Raw genomic sequence first — 15,461 nt, 5'->3', positions numbered from 1 at the left:
AAAATCTATTTCGCCTTGTATCTTCGCAACGAAGCGTTTTTTCAAAAATCATCAAAGGATAAAATAACATTAGAATAGTCCAAGGATAACCTCTTTAATTTTTGCCGCATGTTTACCAAACACCCTGTATAATAAATACGAGGCGAGGTGCCGTATGACACGAATCCCCTCACAAGGAATTTTACTTTATTTGTATCAGTATTATAACCGATTAGAAAAACATCACATGCCGTTAATTCCTATCTTCTATGTATTATGGTAATGGAGAAAGAATTTAAAAATAAAGGCGACTTTTGGACAGCATACCTCCCAAACAAAACATTTTCCACCCTCATTTTATTTGGAAAAAACGATAGTTTTAATCCGGGCTGCTTACGATTCTTTGACATACCTACCTATTCAGCACAGCACACCCTACCTGTAACAACTTTCAAGTTAAATTCGTTCAGATTTCAAATTTATGAGAGAATAAAACCCCCCATATTACAGGCATTACAGCATTAAATAAATACCAAATTGGCCGAAGTAAAGACGGTAGGCTTTGTTTTGATAAAAATTTAATTGAAAGCAATATCTACGCCTTTGTTTGAACAAATACCCAAATACGAAATGTATATTGTTCAAAGTATGTTTTGTCTTCAATTAATATCTACCCAAATCAAAGTAATGAAAACAAAAAATTTTGCCGAAAATTTCACACCCACCATTTTCGACCAATGAAATGCAGATTTCGTCTCACGTTATCATGGTAACCGAGGTATTTATCGGAAATTTTTGCCTGCAGGGGTAACCTAGAGCGAATTATAGTGGAAATTTTTTGACGTCATAAGAAAACGTTTTGACATAAAACGTCACTTACCCGCGTTATAAGAAAATATTCTAGCAGAAATAAACACAATTGGGGTAGATATTAAATCCATAATCATCCACAATCATTGCCAATTCCTTCACAGATATGTTTTCCCTATCGAATCCATAACTTTTTTCAGAGTAAAAGTCAGTAAACTGCTTCCAAACACTTCACTTGGATTCCTTACTATTCTGGAGCGTTAAGGTGCTGAATTTCGCTATATCGAATCATTTCCTTCACGCTCACAATAAACTTACTGTCAACGGCAATTTCAATTCAAATCTGTAAAATGTCATCCAAAGGCTATCTTGATCTACTTTCAAAGAGAGAACAAATTTTCAAATAAGTGGTTGAGGTTCAATCTGGTGTGAAATTTTCTTACCGAATACCACACGTGCTTGAATTATTCTACCAATTTGTTCTTGCTCACGAATATTTTTACGAAATATTCGTGAGCTCGAACAAATTTCCGGAAATAATTCAAGCACTAGTGGTATTACATGTGAAAATTAAAAACAATAATGATACATACATTTCAAAACTCATAAGCTTGCATAACTATAATATTAAATTGTTCCGTGATAATTACAGTCAATGCCCAACGCATGCGTGAAATACATCTGTCTTGTTTTTTTTGTTTGTGCCCTGTTATATCGTTGTACTCTTAATAAAAAATGCTTCTCAATACAGTATGTACTTTGTCTACTGGTCATATGAAGAAATAAAGTTAATGATGATTTCTCCGAAACGAAACGTTGTATTAAAAATACCTTAACGCTGTCTTGTAGAGCTCAAAGTGGTAATGAGGAAGTGTTTTTTTTTATATTTTTGTATCTTTAACTGTTCAAATAACACCAGAAAAATATAAAAACGAAATCGGCAAATTTCTGTCTTTCCAGCATATCGTCGGAAGTAATCGGAATTTTCTGGTTTTCTTTAAAGCACAATAATAACTGACTGAATTTGACCATCATCGTATCTTCTACTGTTTCCGAGATCGCCATGATAGACGTTCTTATGTTAGACACAATGTATATTGATTAAATTTATTTGATACTACGTAGTTTTGGCAATTAATCAACAATATTTATCAATTACAATAATTATAAAATAATCAAACAAAAAGTAAAGTATATTTCATCTTTGTTTTGGTCCAATCATATGCGCCTGGGCTCGGGTTGACGATTTTAGTGTAGTAGGCTTTAACACATAAACGAAAAGGTTTTGGTGACTGGGGACGTTCCAACTTATAACACTTCAATTAATACCTAAAAGCATACATATAACGACAATTAATCCCTACCCTTGCGTTTTTCAATGTAACTAATAAATCCCGTGAGTTCTGCTTTCTGATTGAAAATTTTTTCTGTATTTAGCCAAGTGTAGAGGAAGGAATAACCGAACCGCTGAATTTTGTTTACTTACTGTGCTTATAAATCAAACCACGTACGCAAATAACACATTATACACACGCACATTTCATCAAATTACATTACAATTCCGTAACCCAAGTATTTTTTTCTCCCAGAGACTTGGCCCTTGGCGTACTACACTTACCAATCGTGTAAGTAGGTACCTACTGTTAGAAAATTTGGAAGAAAACACAACCCATGGTTTAGGTGTAAGCATGAAGGCATGTGCACGGTAGTTGTGAATGTTCACGTTGGTAATCAGTGTTTTAGTAGATCACAACCTTTGATAATACACCAAGAGGTAACGACAGATTTTGTACGATAATTAGTAAACGTTTGTCACCGCAATTTTCTTTTTACATAGGTTAGAACCAGCCCCCGGCTTATAAATGGGCTAAATGGGCTGTAGCCCCAGGTGCCACTTTCGGAGCGGCGGCAAGATTTGATAAATTACATTTTTCCATTATTTGCAATTTAGATCTGAGCTTGTGGATCATTTTTGCCAATATATAGCCCAGGGCGCTAAAAACATAGCCCGGGCCCTGGTTGGAACTAGCGTATAAACGTATATCATATCTCAGTTCTATTCTTAAGTAATTTTTCGACAACACAACAAAAAAAGTTTATTAATAATCGAATGCCATTAATACATTTAATGAATCCATTTGATATTTCATTTTGGGTACCTTTGGCAATCAAAACTTTTTAGCAAGTACATAATATTTATATGTGACCAAGAGAATAGTCAACGAAAAACGTCTGTCAATGTGCTAGCGCCCTATTATTTTTTCTCTCCAATAATATTTTAAAAGTAATAGCAGATGATTAATGAACTTTTGCTTGTTGTGCTATCAAAATTAAAAAAATTACATAAAAAGGGAACTGACCGCTCAACAGACGTATGATATACGTTTGTTTATACGCTAGTTCTAACCTATGTAAAGAGAAAATTGCTGTGACAGACGTTGTCGATATCTCTCGGTCTATAAGCAGCACACGTCCAACGAATGCTCGACTACGCGATATGTTTTTAACTAAAAAATAATTTTTGATGAGCTATATGCGGCATAGTGTCACAAAGTATGCAGAGGGATTTCCTCTTACTCCTCGGGCCCATTACACATGCGAACCATTTCGTGATCGACTATATGGGGTTGTTATTTTCACGTGGTAGTGACCTAACCGCAGACCTGTGAAGTCCCCATCCCTTTCCCCTTTCAACTTCGGTAGAAACTAATTTTTTTCTGACCATAGATATTGTTTCGGTATTCTTCTACATATTCTTGTAGAAAGGTCACCTTTGCCATTGTGTAAGTATTTAAACAATGCCTTTGCCAATGTGATTACGAGTACCAGTGAAGTTCTCACACTAGCTCTAGTTTTCTTGGGGCCAAACTGTTGTCATTTTCCGTCCCGTGTTTTGGGCTGTGCATACGCAACCGATCTTAGAGATCTGGGGTGAGCCAGTTTTCTAATTGAGGTGAGAGTGATATTACACGGAGGAGAGTTTCCTTGTGAGCGATTTCAAAGATGAATTGTCAGAGACGTTATTTTAAGAACGAGTTTTCTTCAGAGCGATCTTCTGAGATAGAGACTTTCTGAACGAGAATGTTCATTGGAGAGCTCCAGTATTTCATGTGAATTCTCTACAAAATGATTTTTCTAAGAGTAACTCACCGAGCCGAATTTTATCAGAATAAGGGAAGGTTCCTGAAGAATAAGAGGAAGGCAAATTGTCTTGGAGGACCAAAATTCCCGAAAAGAAATTTTCGATGGCACCTTTGCAGACGCTAAACTGGAGTAAATTTTCTAGAGTCTAGGGTCTCGGTCATTATACATCCCCGCTCTTTTAATTTTGGAAAGGTAGCTGAAGGTTCGCCTCTTCCAAGTTAGGTACTTCCTAAAGCAATCATCCGCCCCCCATCCACTTATAACTGGGACGGAGCAAACGATGGATCTTTTATGTTCTAATACTTATAAAAGCGGAATACAACCATCCCTTCCTTGAGTTCATCGAGTAATGCAACTTTTCTCTTATTCTGAAACATAAAGCTCCGGGTTCTGACGGAAGATCGCCATCTGAGGGTTTGAGACTACGCAACTTTGATCTGTTAAGTCTTTATTAAAGGGAATTTTGGTAAACCCTTTAATTTTCACTATTCTCTCCAGGTATTAGCTCCAAAACGAATTCACGTTCTGGAAAGCTACCCTCCAAAGGATTTATCTTAAGGAAGACTAAGATTTCCTTCTATGTCTGTGACCAATTTCGCTCAGGTAAGTGCCTCTCCAAAAATTCACCTTTAAGAGAGCTTGCGTTCAGGTGGATTCGCCCCTGGAATAATAGTTCCCAGAAAATTCACTCTTAAAAGAATAACAGGATACACCAATACCAATGTCATTGGTTTCTTACAAATTTCCATTTACGTTATCTTTGCTTTAAAATCCACCTTCAACCTGCTTGTTTTTTCGGGCTCTGACGTGTTACCCGATTCTCGGAAAGCATAGTCGATACCTATCAATTTTATGAGATCGTCATGCCGGGATATGGCATCTGTTTTTTTGTCACTCTTTCTTTTGGGCTGTGTGTATATAGAGTGGTTCAAATTCGTGACTCACCATTTGGATTTCCGCGGTTTTGAAATTTTTGATTTTTTTCAGAGTATATCAATGTGTTATTGCAATTTTCATAACACGCTTGATGTAGAAGTTACAGACTTCTACTTTCTTACGGCCAATTCATACTATAGCTCAGGTGACCCTCTGCTCACGCTCCGCTCAAAATATTGTAACATGCTATTTCAATAGGAATATTCACATTCGACGGTCTGGTCACGGTCAGAACATGTTCATAGAAATACACGCTACAATAATTGACCGGACCGTTAGCGGACCGTGATCGGACCGATAATGTGAATTGGCCTTTATTTCTTGTGGACGTCGTATTGAATTTTTACGGAATAAGACAAAAAATTCATTTTAATCCATCGCCATCATAGCCATCTTGAGTCAGCAAGATCTAGTTACCCGTGGATATTTTGTTGAGAAATAAATGTAAAGCATTTGATTTTGAAATGTTTCTTGTAAATGTATGTAAAAAAAGTATAGAGTGGGACAATTTTTCTTTCTCATCCTCTATCTCAATCCATAAAAATCCAACATGGCGTCCATATGAAATAGGAAAGTGTCCTATAGCTTGACAGATTCTCCGAAAAAAAGTGCCCATGGCTTCCGGTCGTTTAAGCTAGAGAAAATGGAAACGAAATTTGACATTTTCAGTTTTTCGGTGATAAGTCACTTATTTTCAAAAAATTTAAAGGCGGTTTTTAGTCGTAAGAAGGGGCAAATTTGTCCCCATTTGCCCTAGATTATATCTGCCCCCGTTGCGGAAAAGCCAAAGGTGAGCCACACATTTGAACCATCGTGTATAACCGACTTTAGAGATGCGTGGCAAAAAAGGAGCGAATTGCGTAGGTTGAATGTTTCGGGGGAGGGCGAAATTTGTCACAGAAATAGAAGAGGAAGCTCTAGAATTGCGTAATTGCGTTTTCTTTGGGGAAATTCTTCTGAAGTCGATGATGAATCTTCTACAAGCCAATCTTGCTAGAGTGTGTTTACCTCGTGGTGGGGGCGTCTATTCATAGTAAAAAATAATAATAAAACAAGTCCTTCCCTTTGGAGAAGAGTTTCCCTAAGCCTTAACTTTCACTAGAGCGAGTTCCTGGAGAGAGAGTATTTGGGTGGACTACGAAAATTCTGTGTGCAAAATCATCGAGGGCAAATATCCATGAGTAAATTTAGTGTAGCACATCTTGAATTGTGTTACGATCGAAGTTTTATTTTTGCCCTATTTTGGTGTGAAGAAGAGCACCTCGTACTGGCCCTCTTCCTCATAATCGAGGCCAATTGGTCATGTATTGCCCCTTACTGCTGGGAAACGTAATCAGTTTTGCTACCCCTGATACCCGCATCAAAAATAATGCTGTATAGATTTTGATATACGAACCTAGCCGAACATTTTTGGGATTAGCTGTTCGAAGGACCCTTACCTTTTCCAAGCATTACTGCTTCTACATTATTTAGGTAGAATTGCTAGTGGCTTTTCATTTTGAAAAATGAAGGATGTGCTATTCGATTTCTTAGACAAGTCGCTCTGAAAATGAATTAACAGCTCATGAGCTTTCACTAAAGATCTGAATAAGTTGTATTACTAATATTTTTGCCAGCATATAATTAAGTTTCCGCTTAAAATTAGTAGACCACTGATTATATTATAGGTTTCCACAAGACTTCTGGCATTATGACTAAAACTTTTAATCCACTTGTACAGGTGTTAATAAATAACCCAATTACACAAGTTGCTGTCGTGTACTTGTAGGAGGAAGAACTGCGCAGTACTTTGTTGGTAACAATTTAACCCGAAAGGGAGCCGTGCTCATTTTAAATTGAATTTAACTTTCCCTGGCAATATTTTTGTTAATTGCAAAGAACCGCAAAACTCCTACCGTTACTTTTGTTTTCCAGCTAAATCTTATAACATTTCACATATTTCACCATTTCCCCCTGTTCGGTAGAGCCACGTTTGCATGAATAGATATTTGTTTTCTGTCACAAAACCACACACAAATGTTCTTATCACACTATGACATAGAAATATGTCTGCTTCGAATAGAACTAATTGTAAACCGCTATCTTTTAGGACTGTATCGGCGACGGTCAATTCAGAGATCGAGCAAGAAAGGTCTTCCGGTTCGAAAAAGGAAAGAAAAGCTTCGGCGGCGGCAAGATTTACAATATATAAAGTTAATAAAGCAAGTCGTAAAAAAAGAGAAAAGTCGACGGCGAAAAAGGAGAGAAAAGCAACTAAAACACTGGCGATAGTTCTAGGTAAGTTGCAACACTTCAGTTACACTAAATGTTACTAAAGCAATTTTAAGTCGGTTTCTAGTCTTATTCGTGTTAGGGCTCCGTAAAATACTATCGACGTTTTTCCCTTACAACTTTAATTACGGCGGAAATTACTTTCGCAATAGAGGTAACGATGCTTTTTTTTTAAATTTCTCCCGCGAGCGAGATTTTAGTCGCCCCGAATCCTGCAGCGAGCTTTCATTAAATTTTATTGTCGCACAAATCCACGATCATTTTCTAATTCTAATCCAAATCTGCTTAATGCTTTCCAATAAATATTAAAGAATTGAACCTCTCACGACGTATGTAAGCTGAATAATTCATAGCGAAACTTTCGCTGCTAAATTTATTATCATCCTTTGTGTCATCGTATATTAGAAATTATCCTTAATTATGGGTATTCTATTCTTTCAATTTGATACCTGGCGTGTTTTGAATTATAACATCCTATATAGGGACCTAAACGTTCACCGCAAAAGTTGAAAATTGCAATAAAAGCATTAGGTAACTTAATTCTGACGGTCAGTAGAAGGATAAAGTACAGACTCCTTATTCAATCGTAGAATGGTGGTCGACATGACAAAGTGATAATTTTTCCAGGCAGAAATTATACTGAAACTGATTCTATTCAAATTAGTAACTACTGCGCGTCCTCATGGTATATTGAAAAAATCAAACCGAAGGGCACTCTCCGTGAAAAAGTGAATTAATTTCCACTGTCGCTAGTGTGTTATAATTTTCAAGAGAATTTAATATGCTCTATTGTCGTATTTAAATATAGAGAGTATTCCATTACAAAAATGGAGGTTAGGTCCGATAACTTTTTTACCCAACCCCGTATACCTATTTTCAAAGCGGCAGATTATTTCATCATTATAAACAAACTTTTGTACAAAACATTTTTCTGTTTCCTTTTTAACTAAGAAAATATTATAGGCTCATTCTGAAATTGAAATTTTTTTTAATTTTCCCCCTTATCTCTTGAGCAAGCAAATATCTAGCATACCGTGTGCTGTCAGGATGCGCGGTGTCTGTTGTGTTAAGGTAGCATCGCACAAAAGTAAATCCTCAACAAATAGAGAATGCGGTATATGACGGTTTCAATTTCTTGGACAAGTCACTCTGAAAATGACCTTTCAGTAATGATCTGAATAAGTCGATATTACTAACACATCAATTTTTGGCAGTTTATAGTTAAAATTAGTAGACCACTGATTATGTTATAGGTTTCCACAAGATTTCTGGCATTATAACTAAAACCTGTAATCCACTAACCTGTGACACAAGCTATCATACCGTGTGCTGTCAAGATGCGCGGTGTCTGTTGTGTCAAGATAGCAATATATTCAAACAAGTATTTATTAATAAAGGGCGTGTCAAAAAATTTGTGATAAAACTGACCTCGCAATAGATTATTTTTCTTTTTCTTTAGAATTTTCACAAGGTGACCTAACCTTGCATCTGTAAACAAATTCGACTCAGTACATTTGCGGATGTGCTTACGTTCACAGCGTGCATCTGCTTTATTGTTAAGTTGAGTGACGAGTTACAAGTAGATCTACTTACCTGAAAAACGTTTTCAATTTGTATGCAAAAATAGAGTTAACGCCGACAATCGAGTGGAAATTACTTATTAAATATGAAAGCTGCAGGAAGGGGCACTTGAACGTAAAATACATATTTGCATAGGAAAAGTTTAGTGAAAACATAATTGAATTGCTCTTGTATAGCACCGGTTCGCGAGAAAGTTAAGGGCCTGGGACGTAATTCTCCTTTCTTAAAACGAAACATAATTTTTATATGGTGCACCTCGGTAGTCTGTGTATTGTTTTCTGTTACTTCGCTATTTCATTATAGTTATTTGTTTGCTATTTCACTTTAGTAGCTATAGGCCGCATTCGAGAGAATTAAATTTTATTTTCAACCTTATACGAATCTAATGTTGGCAGTACAAAATGGTAAAAGTTTAATATTGCTGTACTTCTACATCATATTATTCTCACTTCCCTATCTAACCACAGCAAATTATGCAGGGTCACCCTGTCAGGGTGTCTTAAATTGAGTAGGATAACATGGCGATCTTTGTTATTATTATATTTACAGATACAGTTAAATTGGCAAAGTTGTGTAGTTTTTGATGCTAATGGATATTCCGATGCGATATTTTGAAAAAATAATTCGTTTCGTAGATAATTGGAAACAAGTATAAATTGTGCACAACTCTTGTGCAGATAAAGCGCCTTTTTTAAACCGAAATAGCTTTTGTTTTGACATCACCAATGGATATATTTCTTGCAGAGGTCTCAATCGCCCTTTATGAGTATACTCTTCCGACAATCCGTTCTTGAGGTATAAGGAAATATACCCGATCATGATAAGAGGTCGAAGAGGAGGGCTATCGTTAGTAGAAATTAATTGCTTTCGTTGAGACCTTTCAGTAGAGTACCATGAACGATAAATTAGCTCCACTCCCCCCTCTTTCGGTTCCTTTCGTTGAGACCTTTAATTAGAATACAATGAGAGATAAAATTAATTTTTAACCCACTCCTCCCTCAGGCCCCGTCGCTCTGATCTCGAAAAAGAGTCGCACGGGAAAGTTATAGTTTGTACAAACCAATTTATTTCGATGAGACCTTTCATTAGAATACATGAAGAGTAGAACATGTTTCCCCCCCCCCCCATTTTCTTCATTTTAACTTGGCACCACTAAAGGCATGCGTATGCAAAATCTGAGACCATTGGTTGTCGTATATAAAAGTTGTCCACGTTTTCTTTCAAAAACAGCATCTCAGGAAATAATTCGTGAGGGGGCCCCCTTTTAGACAGCGAAATTTGATGGCCATCTGGCACACCTTCAAGGTATAGGCTATCTACTGCAAAAAATTCCAGGACTCTAAGACCATTCCCGTAAAAGTAGTTCAAAACGGTAGAAGTGGGTCCGGACGGACGGACGGACAAAACGCAAACAATACCACATTTTTCTTAATTCTTAAAAAATGCGCTAAAAAATTAAAATCGCCATTTTTAAAAAGTTCAAATATTTTAGTAACACAGCTATCGAAAACCTACGTCCACCTTGGTGTGTTCCATGCTATTCGGCTACATCATTGGCCATATCAATTTTAGTGAGACTCTGCAGGGTGGTGTTTTTTCAGGGATAATGTTCCATTTTCTACTCTTAAACTGTTATATCGGCGCGCCGTTGGTAAATGGTAAAATACGAAATTAATTCTCGTCGCTATCTGAGACCATTATCGAGAAAGAAAATAAAATAAATTATTTGAAAACGCATTTTAATCAACATATACTCAACAAATAATTAAAGCAATACATCAATAAAATAAAAATCAACTTTAGCAAACCCGAAGAATTAGCCGCTTCATATTTAGGAACGCCCTGTATACAGGTCGATATTATGAAAGGGACGATTTTGTAAAGGTTTTTTTACAAAATTTAGTTTTTTAAACACCCTCGAAGTACAACGGTACTCACTTGAATGCAAAATACAAAGATGTGATTAATGTATTTACAGTAATTAAGGGTAACGAAACCCGTGGATCGTGAAGTACAGACTGGTCTTGTTCCATGTTCCAAAGGATTGACAAGAAAACTCGATAAAAAATCCTAGACCCACGCGATTACACAAAATTACATAATCCCTCGGGAAATAAAATTTTAAAAATGATATCCACCCACAAATTGTAGAGCCGGGCGACTGAATTACTTTATTCAGTGCATTTTTAGCCGACATCCTAGTTTACAAGGTCAAAGAATTCAACCTCCGCTGTCCGTATTTCAACTAATTTCCCCTTTCGCAGTTCAATTTCAATTTTAGTCACAAACGCTTTTGATTTGTTTGTTTAAAATAATAATCATACAGCTCGGAATTATCGTGACTACACCATTTTTTCTTGTATCAAAGAGTAATTCTTGGCTTGTATGGAAACCACCACAAAAAAGCAAACTTAGATTTCGTGCGCCTTTCTAACCAAAAAATCTTTGGTTGTAATATTCACGAATGGCAACGCGAATTTTGGCACAAAATAAAATCCATCCTTTGAGAGTGTTCAGGGGATTAACTTAACTCTAATCTGGTATCAACCCTAATTCATACTGAAAATATAACACCACCCTGCGGTAATTTACAGAACTTAACTTCACTCACAGTTCAACGCGCATTCCTTTTCACAAAATAAAACACCCTGCGCCAATTCACGGATGGTTGACCCAACTTTACTCGCGGTTAACGCGCCTCGCCTGACAGTTCAGATTAACCACCCTCCTACTGCTTTAATTTTTTTATTGCCACCCTCGCCCATCCGATGACGCAAACCTTTTCTACTAATTTTACACAACTAATTAGGTTTCTTGATCGTCACAAATCAACTTAACGATGGAGTCAAAAATCTTGTCATTCCAGAAACACCCTTGGCCCTTGGCGATAGAGAGCCAAACTTGATAATTTCAAATGGAAACCCAATTTTCGAAACATGATGAAATTAAATGCCTCTTTGAAATCAATGGAGAGTAAAATATTTGCTTTTTAAAACGAATTTTATTAGTGATTGTACGTAGTCCACGTATATTATATTGGCAGTCTTTTCAGTTTTGAAGACGCATTGACTTTCTGGGAAGATTGCATCTTTCTGTGATATACGATATAGTTAAAACATTTTTGAGATGTGAATCATCAATTCCTCTATAGTTTTCAATAACATACCCCACTGGTATAATAAAGTTGACTAATAGAACGTGACGTTTTCATGTTTTACGATATTCAACTAGTCATCCTGTCATCGGTGCGTTCTCGGGCCAATTTCTCAGGTTAATTTGAAAACGAAAAACAAAGAGATTTTTTAAAATTCTAATATTAATGTTTTTGTAATTTATTTTTTTTAATGGGACCATCATCCCCTCCTGTTTTGTGTTTTTTAAATGGGGTCATTGTCCTCTGCTCTTTTGATTTTTGTGTGCTTTTGTTTAATGTCACTAATTGGTATGTGTAGGACCTTTGTCCTTGTTCTTTGGTTTTTTTAAAGGGATCATTGTCCACTGCTCTTTTGGTTTGTTTAAATGTAATTATTTCGGTAGCTACGAATCAATTTTTTGGGTACATCCCATGAATAGGTGGTAGTGTACACCCTTAAAACACTATACAATTTAAAATGGGCACAGTAACAATAAATCTATAGACTGCTCTAATTCTCGACCATCTTTCTTAAAAGTCGCATACGAAGTCCCCCCCTGTGTGGACCGCGCGCCTTCGGCCATCTATGGTATAATAAAGCTGCCTTAGCGAGTCATAATAAAAGTGACGTTTTCATGTTTCCATTTACATGTATGCCATTCAAACCCACCGCCGCCGCTTTACTTACAGATGCATTCACTGAATTTTGCAGTATTCACAGCTGGCTTCGCACCTTCACGTTAGTTAACGATTGGTCTATTTAACGTAATTTATTAAAACATTGCAACGAAGTTTGCTCCATAATGTTCAATGCATCTTAAGTTATAACATTAATTGCATTAAAATAATACCAAACTCGTGTTCTCGCTACAACCTTACAGTACGGAAACTGAAAAAAAATTGCAAAACGTTGACACTTTTTTTTAAGTGTTCGCGATTCCCATATACAAACACTATATACTGTTTATGTCAGTGGTAACGCATTAGTAAGTTAAAGTGCCCAAAAATTTGCCCCCTTAAGTTTAGTAAACGCAGTAAAGGGGTTTTCGGTGAAAAGGATTTGAGAGACATACAGTAGAATGATTTTCTCGAGTGCATTGTCTTCAATTGTAGCTGATCTTAGAGAGGCGCGTATTGCTTGAAAAGTGTTCATAAAAATAGGCCTCATGATTGGAATGCATCTAGATTTCCACATTGATTTCCTTGAAAAATCGTGACTGGGAAACGTTATCATTGGCCTTCCGAAACATTTTACGTAATCCATTTTAAATATTAAAGGGAAAGGGGTCAAATGAAGCAATTCCTTCCGAATCCTGCGTTGTATCTTTCTATTAATTAATCGCGCAGCGAAACCTGTATTTGACATTTCGAGAAAAATTAGATCCGATCGAGCTATCGGAACAAATCTAATTATCTACAAGTGGCGACTTAACAGACATGACATCGTTCGCTTAATTATAGCTATCGATACCTTGGACGCTTCTCATAACGATTAAGTGCCAACGGTTTTCATCTTGATATTATTCGGCACACCCCCATTTATTTCTGAGCTCAATTATTTTGAACCGAGGTGATTTGTGACGGTCTTGCGTGCCGTAACTTCATATTTCATTGACAATATACTTTATGCCTTTTGTCGGTACCGAAGTTATTTATAGTATAATTACGGATACATAGCAATTATCCCATCAACAAATGATCGCTTTTAGCACGAATTAATTCGGTATACAAGTTTAATCACGAGCATGACCTATTTCGGTCCACTTTCCTATTCAACTTTTCGCACGACAAAGAAATAGTCACTCTCGATAAAGTGTAAAGTTTTGGGGTAAAGTTTCTGGCGTGAGTGAAACTAGAATAGGCGGACCTAAACAAACAACCACTATCAATCTTGACAAATAGTCGCGAACGTTTCAATTTCTCATGTGTTAGTAATATAATAGTAATTGTTACGATTTACTTTCAGGAGTTTTTCTCTTCTGTTGGGTGCCCTTCTTCACGTGTAACATAATGGACGCCATGTGCAGTAAACTTGGATTATCCTGTCAGCCGGGAGTTGCAGCATTCTTACTAACGACGTGGTTGGGATACATCAATAGTTTTGTTAATCCTGTCATTTATACAATTTTCAATCCTGAATTTAGAAAAGCCTTTAAAAAATTAATGTTCCTTGGACCTTAAAGCTTCAATCGTTAATTTGGTTTGTTGTTGTTGCGTAGTATAATTGCTCAAATGACACCTTTCGAAGTTCTTCCGTTTATATTTCTCTGTAGGTTTAATTGCTCAATTTGTTTTCAAGCCAAGGAAACACACATATACCGAATTTATTGTTAACATATCATTAAGACGTACATTTCTTAGAGTGTATATAACTTTAATGGACACCACTACCTACCTATAGAACATTTCCGTTGTGCTTTTTTGCCGTGTTCGTCTGATACGGATTAATTTCCAAATCGCCCCTTTGTTGGTTAGATGTGGTACAAATTTTTGCATCTTGTCATAGAACTGTGATTTAATATATACGTATTGGACGAGTACCTGTAAGACTTTTCTGTTGTACGCAAGTTTACTTGTTATCAACTAAAGATAATAATACTAACATGTAATGGAATAATAATATAGCTCTAATGTAAATATAATGTAATAATTGCTATTGTGATCTAACGTTAAGGATAAGTTAAGTTAGTATAATGTTTTGTTTATTTTAAGACACGGTTAATAATAATAGCGTAAGGTCGATATCAATAAAGTGTACAGTTTGTACATAAAAGTAGGTACGTTAAAAAATTGTACATAGGCATTCCCCAAAGCAAAATTCGTAAAACAAGTTATACAGTTGTGATTCTATAATCACTATTGTATACGTGAGCCCAATTCTACGACTGTTTGCTTTGAAAAAACTATCCCACTGTGAAAAATCAAAGTTTACGCTTATCATAAAGATAATGTACGTAGGTATATACTTATTCGCTACAGATGCGCTGAACAAAAAATTTCTGTCAAATGTAATAAAGCTATTTCTTATAGAGACTATACCCTTACTTACTGAAAAAATGTTTCCTCTCCCACTCCTAAGAAACGTGTACTGTTCCTGGTTCGACCCACAAGACACCTTCTATCTACGCCATTTAGCATTTATTCGTAGTAAATTGGATACTCAGTAAGTGTGTGGGAGAATTAATACTGTTGATAATGTGTTTTTTGACTGGACGCTGTTCCTCTATCAAATCGTCCACAACTAGTACAAGCGCTCAGTTAGTAACCAGATGGGTCATTCGTTACAGGTTGTCTTACCAAACCAGAAGCAAAAAAAAAAGATTTTTTCGTTTATAACTCACAACTACCCAGGTTTTTTTTTTGTACAAATCGGGTCACTAATTTTGGCTCCAAACGATCTGAATGACCTATAGGGGGTGTTCAGTTAGGACGGGTAGATAACTACTTTGACTTTATAATTTCTAAATTAGATCATCACTACAATCCATACACAATTATTATTGCAGTTGCAGAATTGTGCAACATTTTGGAACTCAAACGCGAAACATTGCGGACCGTTAGCTTGCTGTAACAGATTCTTTCTGTTGATCTCCTCTTCCTCGCTCTT

At 36.3% G+C, this 15,461-nt stretch overlaps 1 protein-coding gene across 2 annotated transcripts in view; it reads left to right on the top strand.

Moving 5' to 3' along the window:
- Positions 1–14,890, top strand: part of LOC116168604 (dopamine D2-like receptor) — a 44,054-nt gene extending 29,164 nt beyond the window's left edge. The window contains exons 5-7 of one of the 2 annotated variants that reach the window (XM_031484530.1): positions 2,379–2,414; positions 6,959–7,146; positions 13,821–14,890. In XM_031484530.1, coding sequence (XP_031340390.1) covers positions 2,379–2,414; positions 6,959–7,146; positions 13,821–14,035 — 439 coding nt within the window. In that variant the 3' untranslated portion in view covers positions 14,036–14,890. The remainder of the gene's footprint in view (positions 1–2,378; positions 2,415–6,958; positions 7,147–13,820) is intronic. The other variant, XM_031484531.1, reaches the window with a different exon arrangement.
- The last annotated feature ends 571 nt before the right edge of the window (positions 14,891–15,461 follow it).

The sequence above is a fragment of the Photinus pyralis genome, unplaced genomic scaffold, assembly GCF_008802855.1.
Source record: "Photinus pyralis isolate 1611_PpyrPB1 unplaced genomic scaffold, Ppyr1.3 Ppyr1.4_LG4, whole genome shotgun sequence".
Taxonomy (NCBI): Eukaryota; Metazoa; Arthropoda; class Insecta; order Coleoptera; family Lampyridae; genus Photinus; species Photinus pyralis.
This window is presented reverse-complemented; position numbering and strand designations above follow the sequence as displayed.